General features: G+C 37.0%; 1 protein-coding gene across 1 annotated transcript; it reads left to right on the top strand.

The window, feature by feature from the left end:
• Positions 1 to 370: 370 nt before the first annotated feature.
• On the top strand, positions 371 to 8,546 carry NXPH2 (neurexophilin 2). Its single transcript, XM_027835472.1, has 2 exons — positions 371 to 470; positions 7,798 to 8,546. Exons 1-2 carry the CDS (start codon positions 371 to 373, stop codon positions 8,544 to 8,546), a joined length of 849 nt encoding a protein of 282 aa, XP_027691273.1.
• The last annotated feature ends 2,855 nt before the right edge of the window (positions 8,547 to 11,401 follow it).

An 11,401-nucleotide genomic window follows, 5' to 3' on the forward strand; every position in this document is an offset into this window, starting at 1 on the left:
TTGAGCAAGAGGGTGCCTGCTAGGCACTTTATACTATCAGCTCCCTTTGCTGACTCATTTGGTAGGTTGGAACGAAAGTTTCCCAAAGCGTTTTGGAACTGATCTCACCTCTGCTTCATTTCCCTTATGATCTAGATAGAGCTCGGCATCCAGCAGAACCAGACCCCTGAAGAAATATCATGACAGTGTCCATGGAAAGCCTAGGGCTGAGAAGGATGAGGCTTGTTTAGTCATTAGCTTGACATCTGCCATTAAGCAAGTTACTTGATTGTTAACCAGATTTTAAGTGATACTGAGAGGATGTTTAAAGTCCTGGTGACCTGGGGGACACATTCACCTAGACTGTTGGAGTCCCCAGTTACATGTATCCATGTGGATATCCAGGTCTGAGGATGTCCTTCATTGCTTCCCCAAAGGTTCAAAGGAGGTCAAAGGGATTTGTTTCATTCTGGAAGCCCAGCAAGAGGAAGAGCAATGAAAAAAAAAGCAATAGATTTAAATTTGAAGGACTGGGTTTGAATTTCTGTTCTGCTATTTTCTGTGTGACCCTATTCCAATCATTTAGTTTGTCTGGGTCTCAGTTTTATCTTTGTAAAAATGAGGGGATTGGCCACATAACCTTCAAGGTCATTTCCAGTTATCTATGATCCTGTGAAGGTCATGGCTTTAACTGAAGGGAAGTTGTGCTTTGAAGACCTGTTCTCTGTGAAATGCCACCTTGTTTTTTTGTGTTTGTTTTTGTTTTTGTTTTTGTTTTTACAGACAGGCAGTCCATTAGTATAATTAAGGGCAAGAGGGAAGTAAAGTACTGAATGGTATAGACTAGAAGATAAGTTGGGGGAGGAGGAATGAGTGGTGGTGGGCTCACTGAGGCAGCTAGAGCTCTACTGGTATCCAGGGTTCTTCACCATTTTGAAGGATTGGGGAGAATGGTCACTAACAAATGTGGCCCCCCTATGGATACTTTGTGTCTGAAAACATTGACCAGACTATATATGGCCACCTATGAGCAGAGAAGGAAATGGCAAATCACTCCAGTATGTTTGCCAGGAAAACTTCAAATGGGGTCGGACATGACTGAAAATGACTGAACAACAACAAAAATGGAATAAGGGCCCGGTCTTTGTCAAATTTACAATTCGGTCAGGTTAACTGACTTCTTTTGCTGCTTGGGGAATGAAAGCATTCCCAGTAATAGACTTCAGAAACATGATGGCATGAGGGGACAGAGGTCAAAAGGCAAAACAGTCAATTCAATTCTTATAGATTTTTACTTTGGGAGAAAGAGTAAATTGCAGATCTGTACTGTGTTAGTCAAGTCTGCTTATTGTAAGGTTGGAGCACTTACACTGTATACATGAACTTTGTTTTACCCAACAGATTTGTACCTGAAGAATTGTAAATTGAATCATTGTAAATCAAATTCTATTTTAAAGTTATTTGAGGAAGTATTTAAAGGAACCGTGCATATTTTTCAAAGCAGGTAAAATCCATTTATAAAGCAAAGAACCATACCCTGTTTTTTCCAATAAATTTAAATTTTTGCATCCCTATAGACTTAAAAGTGGTTATACCTATAGAATTTAAGTATTGTCACTATGTATACCACTCTAGAACTGTGTTCCTTTAAAAAAAAAAACTCCATCAAAATGCTCTTTGTTTTAAGCAATATTTAATATAACCAAATTGCGATATAGCAAGGATTTGGAGAATCTCCTAGAGTTCCTCATTATCTTGTGGAATCTGTCATATATTCTGAAATGTGCCAATATGAGACAGGTTATACCCTACAAGGTCAGAAACCTCTGTTACCACCACATCAATTAGTAATGAGTGAATTCAGGGAGCCAGAAATATCCCCTATAGCTTCATGAATAATGGCTTCAAGATTTATAGGTTAAAAACAATGGCAGCCAGGAGCTGAAACCAAGCAGGGTGCTACATCAAGGAAAAGATAAAGGAGGAAAAGCAAAAGGGAGAATGTGATATCAAAGAGTTGAAAAGAAAAAAGAACCTGATGCTGGCTCTAGTAACAAGCAGGACTGTTTCATGTGTATGGGGGAAGAGAAAGTTTCCAATGGACAAAAGTAGGGCCTGCGAGTAAAGGAGTGGTGATGATAATGGTTTTTAAATGCCTGAAAATTGAGGTTAAATGTAAATAAAAAGGCAAAATAGCAAATGAGGCATCATCTTCCCTCAAAGAGAAGGGAAGTAGTAATAAAACCAGTAGGAAAATAGAGGGGAAAAGAAATATACATACATACATACATACATACATACACACACACATACACATACAGACACATATGTGTGTATCAGTGTGTATATATATAAATACACACACACATATGAATTTAAGGCTAATAGTAAAGCTGCAAAAATACATATTGAAGGACAAATATAGAAGAAAGAGTGGATGCAGTCCTTGTCCATTTATACTGTTGACCCCAAATGATAACAATAAGAAGAGAAAGAATGTTCAACCAACCACCCTCCTCAGAAGTTTCTTGGAGGTGATTAATGAGTCCAAAACTATTTAGTAGGAACTGTTCCAGATATAGCCACCAAATGCTATCCCTATAAATGTGTATGAAGTCATGGTTCTCTGCCTGCCTAGTCCACCGTTTCCTAGTAATAATTGCCATGTAACTATTATGTTGTGCTATATCAATGCAGTATGAAATTATATTCCCCAATCTCAGTATCAGGTAGCTACCACATCATGAATTATTTTGGGCTACAGCAACAAAGAAAACTATTAAGATTTACTAAGGAGTAAAAGCATTGTGACTTGTATCAATAGAAGTACACTGATGAAGTTGTGGATTCTTAAAAAAGCATAGAGCTCTGTATTTGTAGTCAAACAATTCAGGGTTCAAAATCTGGTTTTTCTGTTTTCTGTCTATGTTGCCTTGTACAAGTCATTCAAATGTTCTTGACCTCAGTTTCCTCACTTATGTGTTTTTTTTAAGATGTTTAGATTAGATGCTCTCTGAAGTCCCTTCAAACTCTCAATTGTATAATTACCACATAACACTAAGTAGGACCAAGTTATGCCTGCCACTATATTTCATGATAATTCCAATATGTATGATGAATATATGTATCATATCCCATTATGTACCATAATCCCAAAAAAACATGATGGACGTATGTACACATGCCCAGTTCTTTACTTAGCAAACAATGCAGCCGCCATCAATTGATGACCAGGAAATGACTGCAACCTAAAAGCATACAGATTGCCAAATTAGGCCATCTGAATGACAAGTACTCAATGGAAAAGGGATGGGCAAAATCTTAAAACCCAAGAACTTTCAATGGTCGTGCCCAGAAATGAGAGTTAATGAGCCAAGCAACAAAGGAAGGCAGCAGAATATAGTGGAAAGATTTCATTTGTCTTGAATTCAAAATAGTTGGATTCTAATACTGGTTCTGCCACTGGCTATTGTGGTGAGTCACTTATCTCCTCTTTATCATGAGACTCAGACAAAATATTCATTGTGATCACCTTCAGTTCTCAAGTTTCTGACTCCATATTTTAGAAGAACAAAAGCCATCATGCCTTTAGGTCATATATAGGGAAAAAAGTAAGTTTCGTAGGAAATCTGCTATAGAGAGATAGTGAGGCCTAGTAGAGAGGGAACTGTCCTAAGAGACAAGAAGATTGGAATTCAAATCTTGCCTTTGCAACCTCCTCGTTGTATGAGCTGTGTAACCTCTCAGTGCCAATGGCAGCTCTTTTTAATACTCAAAGTTGCAGAGATGGTGACCAAACTGTATTAATTGAGGAAATCTCCTTCTTGAGAGCTCCCTATATTGATGAAATCACACTCCTGATTTGTCCTCTGTTTCTGTGTCTGTGTCTGTGTCTGTGTCTCTGTGTCTCTCTGCTCTACTCTGCTCTCCTCTCTCTCTCTTTGAATGTATGTGTATATATATATATATGTATATATATATGTATATATATATGTATATATATATCTCTAGATATATACATATATATACACACATCTATAAACATGTACATATATGCCTATGTATACAGATATTATGTATAGTGAATACATGAATGAAAAGCATTAGACTCAATGAAACAAAGTAAAGCTTGTCAGGGCTTGGCTTGGTTTTTCTTGGAGGGGAGGGGACTTATAAGAAAGCTACATCTAATCTGGCTATAAACTATAGGCAATTTGTGAGAATTGACAAAGGACATTTCCATTCCATCTGGGTTCAACTAGAATTCAAGAAGACATAAGGGAAAGAGCTGAAACCCTTATCTTGAACATTGTAGAGTAACTCAAAGTCAGGAAAATACAGTAGCCTAACATCAGAAAGAACCAAAATGGTCTCTGGTGTCTCCAGGCCTGGTGAAGATCATTATTCTCTAACTGTGGAGATGAGGAAGATGGGTTAAAGTCTTACCTTGGGATGCTTTCAAATACCAAGAAGTAGAAGGTTAAATTTAGCTACTCTACCCCAGGCCTAAAATTGAGATCATCCTAATACCCCATCCAAAATCTTAAACAAATGCTAATTAGATTAAAGAAGAAATTCATATTTTAAATACCAACAAAAAGTGAGATTGGTGGAAGGTAAATTAACAACACACTTTTGCCATGCTTTATTTTCTCTTGACCTAAAAGATACATTGGAATTTGGCTTGGGGTAGATTCTGAAGTTTGGTTTGGGACCACCCTTTAGTTGAAATTGTTGTGCTCTGGGCTTGCTGGGAACCCTGAAATTCAAGGGCAAAAGGCTCAGATCTGCCTCAAAGGAATTTGACTCAAGCCTTCTTTCAGTCAGAGACAAGGTTTATTGTTTTGCCAATAGAAGCAGGTGGGATTTTAAGAACCTGTGCATTTGTGACCTTGTATTGACAACTGGGCCAGATTTTAAGAATCTGAGGGATTTAATGGGGGCAAGATGGATACTTATATACAGAAAGACTGTGGGAAGATCTGGATGTGATGAACAAGTGACCAATAGCTTGGGGTGACTGGGAGGTGACAGAGAAGGGGTCTAGATGGGACTAAGGATAGGAAATAGCCTGGGGTGGACCAGAGGTAACACAATGAAGGGCTGGGCTAAATTAGAGGTAATAGAGAAGTGAAAGTCAGAGTCACAATGAAGGGATAGTTAAAAGGATTATTCTGGGATGAGGCGATATCACAGGTGAACATCAGGGACTGGGCCATGCGGGAAAGTTCAAGGGCTTTTCCTTTTTGGGGTCCAGATCCCATCCCCATCATTACCACCTTACAATAATGCAGTTTAAGTACTTTCATAACTAAATCTCTTTGGATGTGTTAAAGATGGTCCCTTTCAGTTTGTTCATTTGTTTTCAGTCATGGCCAACACTTCATGATCCCATTTGGGGTCTTCTCGGTAAAGATATTGGAGTAATTCGCCATTTCCTTCTCCAGTTCATTTTACAGATGAGGAAACCGAGGCAAACAGGGTTAAATGACTTGCCCAGGGTCACACAGCTAGTAAGTGTTGGAGGCTACATTTGAATTAAAAAAAAATGAGTCTTCCTGACTTCATGCCTAGAGCTCTATCTACTGTGCCACCTAGCTGCCAGGCTTTATGCCAAATTCTGACCTTTTATGAAATGGATTATACAGAAGTTCAAATGTATGTGTTCTTTGTGAAACTGGATTCAAAGCAATTGCTTCCGTGTATTCAGCTATTAATAGGTCTTTCATGGTGCTTCCCCAAGGTTGAGAGGGTTTCAGAAATAATATACAAATATAATGTCACTTCTTCCCTCACCCATGCTCCACATCCTTTCCATCATATTGACAGTCTTCCATAGAATCATTACAACAGAGAGGATTGTACCATTAGAGATAAGTATCTATAAGTATTAGAAACAAACATCTCTTTTCCAGACTTTATAACTCAACCAGAAATATTGAAACCAGGCAACAGTTTGGCATATGATGGTGCAACCCCTTGAGATTTTTTAATTATTTCTCAAATTTAATTTTAGAAGTGATTTACAAAGTCACTAAAAGTGTACAAGAGAGCAATCAAATTATTCCTCTTCCTGTTTTGCAGTATGAATTCTAAGAAAAAAACTGTGTTTCTATGTTTATTATATGAAATATAGCATTTTAGAATTGGTTTTAAAAAAAAGTACAATGAATGTCACACTTCCTTAGAAATAAAGCATTGCTATGTTTTTTTTCTTTTATTCCCCAGCGTAAGGAGAGAGGTAAGGGATAGAAATAGGGGAAGGGAAGAAGGAAGGAAAGAAGGAAGGAAGGAAGGAAGGAAGGAAGGAAGGAAGGAAGGAAGGAAAGAGAGAGAGAAGGTGATTGAGACTTTTCTTAAAATACAAAGAAGAGAACAGAGGAAGCACATAAAGGAAGACTGAAAAGCAAAACACCTTTGAAACTTAATTTATTATTCAACTGGTTGAATTTATTATACTTAAACAACAAGTTGAGTTTATTATACTTAAAAGGAAAAGCAAGCTACATTTATAATAGAGATCTGAAATGTCATAATAATTTTCTTTTTTGTTCTACTATGTATATGGAAATGCCTAGTTTGTTTGGTGTTTGTTAAGTACAGAATAAAAAATGAAAACAAAAAAAAAGAATTAATATGACTTAATTTGCATAATATTCACTCCTCTGTATGGTCAGCTATCCTAGATGTACCTTCAAATCCCAGAGATTAAAAAGTAAAGCATGTAGAACACTGTACCTGATGTGAAATCTTTCCAAGTTGTATGAAAATGTACAGCATAAATCTTTGAACGAAACAAGCCCTCTAAACAAGCAGCCAAGAATCAGTATCATAGACTGATTTGAGGTCCAACCATGGAGTCAAGAAGATCTGAGTTCAAGTTCTGCTTCAGACACATATTACCTATGTGACCCTGGACTAATCCCTTGTTCTTTCAGTACCAAAGATAACTTCTTAGATTACAAATTACATCTAATTGTGGATATATGTTAGTAGAAAGAGTTTCTACTGGAAAGGCTGTTTGGTACAGGGGAATAGTCCTAGATTTGGAATTAGAGAGCATGGGTTCAAATCTCTGATGCTTACAACTTATATGACATCAGGCAAATCATTTAGCTCCTTTGGACCTCAGTTTCCTCATCTATAAAATGAGAGGATTGGACCAGAGGCCTCTAAGATCCCTTTAAGCTCTAAGTAAGTCTGTGATCCTATGATTTTCTCACAATGATGAAACCCAGGCTTAAAAGAAAAATAAAACTTTTTTTTTCAGGAGAAAAAAATGTTTTCAAAGGATTTAGAATATCTCCAAATCAGATGATCTTCATGAATCTCAAGACTTCCAGGAGGCCTTTTTTTCTTCCTGAGAGAAAAGACCTCAACCAATTTGATGATACAATTTCACAAATGAAATAACCACTTATACTTTAACCATACACTTTAACCATAGGTTAAACAATCACTTATAAACAAATGAAGTCTCAAAGATGCCCCACTTCTGGTCTGAGAAAATATCAGAGTTGGAATGTTTAGGGAAATAGGGACTAAAATTGTGTCAACTTGTTAAAAATGAATTTATGTGGGGTTTTTTTTAATGTTGCAAGTCGTCATTCTAATTTCTATGCACTCACAGTTCTATAGGGCTTGAAATAATGCTTATCTTGATACATTGGTGAAGTCCAGCTGTGTGTGTGAAATTCTATTTAGCAGCCCTTTAAATAACAGTGAAACCATTTCCCTTTTATGCTTCAGGTATTTTAACTTTAACAGTCATGAACTCAAAGACCAACCTGATATTCCTCTTTCTCTTTTTTCTCTTCAAACAGCTATTTTGTGACAGCAAAAAAATAGCACATGCCTCAGAGGGGCTGGATTGGGAAGACAAAGATGCTGCAGACACACTGGTCGATAACGAGGTCCACTCAAGGATCATCAATCCTTTACGCCTATTTGTTAAACAGTCTCCAGTGTCAAAGCCTGGTCAGATGTCATATGCAGACAGCATAGAAAACTTTTGGGATTGGTTGTCCAACATCACGGAAGTGCAGGAGCCATTGGCAAGAACTAAACGTAGGCCAATAGTGAAAACAGGGAAATTTAAGAAAATGTTTGGATGGGGTGACTTCCACTCCAACATTAAGACTGTGAAACTCAACCTTCTCATCACGGGGAAAATTGTCGACCATGGCAATGGAACCTTTAGCGTTTATTTCCGACATAACTCCACAGGTCTGGGTAATGTCTCAGTAAGTCTGGTACCACCATCCAAAGTGGTAGAATTTGAAGTCTCTCCTCAGTCCACGTTAGAAACCAAGGAATCCAAATCTTTCAATTGCCGCATTGAATATGAAAAAACAGACCGGGCGAAGAAGACTGCATTGTGCAACTTTGACCCTTCGAAGATCTGCTACCAGGAACAGACTCAGAGTCATGTCTCTTGGTTGTGCTCCAAACCCTTTAAGGTTATTTGCATTTACATTGCCTTTTACAGTGTCGATTACAAACTTGTGCAAAAGGTTTGTCCTGACTACAATTACCATAGTGAGACTCCATATTTATCCTCCGGCTGAATCTTTATGAGATGGCAGGACTGGGGGGGACATTTGTGACTGGAATAACTAAGAATGGAGTTCAGCTCCTCACCATAAAGATTCCTTTTGTTTGGGGCAGTGGACCTTGCTTCCTTATCAGGTTTTAAAATGATTAAAAAAAAAGTCTTCAAGTTCGTGGCTGTGTTTGTGCTGTGTCATAAGTAACCTACAGAGTCAAACTGTTTATGTAATATCACTTTCATTTAAGATGATGGTCTGGAAATGTTGCTGGTTTTTGCTAAGGGAGCTATCAGATGGTAGCAACATGAGACAAGAAAGGACACCATTTTGCATGTGAGAAACACTGCTCTTGACAATGAGTCTGCCTTTCAGATGTGTATTAGAATTCTGCTTTTAAAAAACAGCAAATACAGTAAAGCAGCTGAAAAGACTGCATTGGACAGAAGAGTTGCATTTCTAACATTGACTTTTTTTTCATGATTTTCTTATGTTCAGTCCCATGTAATCACTTTTATGGGAAATCATAGAGAAAAACTTGTTTGAAAACTTACCTTTAAAAGAAGAAACTGTGCCACAGTGGAACTAATACACATTAATAGAAGTAGATGTGCTATGTTGAATTAACATGGTTTGGTTCATTATTGTGACCCTCATGCTTGTAATCTCTTCCATCTGAATAATAAGTGTGATGGAAGTGGGAAAAGCATTGTGGTTAGAGATAGAGGACCTGAGTTCAAATCCTGGTTCTACCATTAACTACCTGTGTGACGTTGGGCAAGTCACTTCAGCTTTTTGGATCTCAGTTTCCTCATCTGTAAAATGAGGGGGTTCAACTAGGTGACCTCTTAGATCCCTTCTAGCTCTATCTAGGATTCTATTTGTGTTTTATAGTGGTATTAGAAGAGATACCATGTGATCTATCTTAATGATAAGAAAGATCCTTTTTTTTAATCATTATTACCCTACTGAGTTTATCAAAACTTAAAGTAAATATTTGAGTACAATCCACCCATAGCAAATAACTGCATTTTGTTAATTTGCTCACAGGCTTTTACACACACACACACACACACACACACACTCACCACCTTTGAAATGAAGGAAGCCATTAAAAGTGATAGGGAGAAAATTAAGAACTCTAGAGTCCTAATACTTCTTGTCTTCCAAATTTATCCCTGGGTTGTATCTATTTTTGGACTGAAGGGGAGGGCTGTATGGAAATAAAAGGTTGTTAGTGTTAAAATGTTGTTATTCTGACAACCAAGATGCCTGGTTATGAACCAGACTTTCTAGTCTACTTACAAATGAGTGTGGTAGTAAACAATTCAGTGTCTGTCACCTTGGCATTTTTCTAAGATGATAAAGTTAATCCTTAAGGTACAAAATGGGACCATCACTGACTCAATTAGGGAGGATGAGCTGGTTAATAAAAAAGAAATTCTCTGTTGCTTAGAGGTCCCTTAAATGAGTGGCTTTCTAGATTATAGATCACCCATTTCCCCTATGCTCTGTAAAATTTCAGACTAAGGTATTGTTTGTGAAAATAAATTTCATCCAAAAGTCAGGATTCATAAGGCTGTTTGTTTGCTGTTCCTTTCTTTCCTTCCTTCCTTTCTCCTTCCTTTCTTTCCTTCCTTCCTCCCTCTCTTTCTTTCATCTTTCTCTTGCTCTTTCCTTCCTTTCTCCCTCTTTCCCTCCCTCCTTTCCTTCCTTTCTCTCTTTATTTCTCTTGCTCCTTCCTTCCTTCCTTCCTTTTTTCTTTCAAATGGGATTGGAAGAAGAGAAGTGGAGTAGGAAGAGGTATCCTAACAAAATGATCTTACTTCACTAGCCATAAAACCCGATTGTTATTGTCATAAAACTTAATTTTCCATTTCTTACCTTTTGCTGCTGCTCTATACACAGTGTTCTGTTTTATATAAATTGTACTGGACTTAGTGGTATATGGTAGTACAGGCTAGAATGTATTGCTCTATTCTGAGTTTGTCAGGCGCTTTGTAATATTGTTGTAAGTGATGACTTAATTGACATGTCTTTTTACCTTCCTCTATAAGCAATTTAAAAACGCATACATATTGTACAGTATGTGGAAACATATGTGTATATATATATACTTAGAATTTCCTGTGTACATATAGAGTATGTGTACACATTTATATGTAAATAAAGAGAATTTGCTAAATCTGTCACTTGACCACAACACATTTCTTTTTAAAAGACCCACCTTACCACCCCAGGAATGTTAATCTACTCAATATTATTTTTTCCCTTAGACAACATTCAAGCCATTACAGAAATAGTGATGCAAAAGCAGCACACGATAAGGTAAAATTCCAAGAGTAGGTGATTTAGAACCTTGAGCAACATTGATTCTAGGCAAGGAGATAAGCCAGTGACAATTCATACCACTTGTGTTTTAGCTGAATAGAAAAATATGCAGCCTGAAAAAAAGAATGCATTCCTACAGATATATTTTAAAATAGAATAGAATATTTGCCACAAATATACTAAATCATAGCTTCTTTTTAAGACCTGATAATTTTCAGCCAGAGTACTTGGCATGATATAATTAGGTTTCTTTAAAACACTCAAATACATTAAATTATTACAAAGCCATTATTGGCTTAGAGCACTGCAGTTGAAGCAAAAGCCATTTTGTAAACCAGTTTTTGCAGCCATTCACAAATTGTTCAGAAACATAAAGAAAAACACACATGTGTTTCTTAAGATAAGAACCCAACTAAAACACCAATAGCAAAAAGAACAAAGAAAGCCCCAGAGAAGCAGACCAAACCAATGTTAGAATATTCAATCATTCTGGGAACTGAATTTACCAAATAGGACAAATCAAAGCTGATAGCCAAAGAGAAAAA

This window comes from Vombatus ursinus, unplaced genomic scaffold (assembly GCF_900497805.2).
Source record: "Vombatus ursinus unplaced genomic scaffold, bare-nosed wombat genome assembly UNPS02014816.1, whole genome shotgun sequence".
NCBI classification, from domain to species: domain Eukaryota; kingdom Metazoa; phylum Chordata; class Mammalia; order Diprotodontia; family Vombatidae; genus Vombatus; species Vombatus ursinus.

Excerpts from the sequence above, each read along its gene's own strand:
- NXPH2 (XM_027835472.1), top strand. The coding sequence starts at position 371 with ATGTGGATATCCAGGTCTGAGGATGTCCTTCATTGCTTCCCCAAAGGT. Across the intron at positions 471-7,797 it reads GGAAGCCCAGCAAGAGGAAG|AACAGCTATTTTGTGACAGC; the intron begins AGCAATGAAAAA and ends TTTTTCTCTTCA.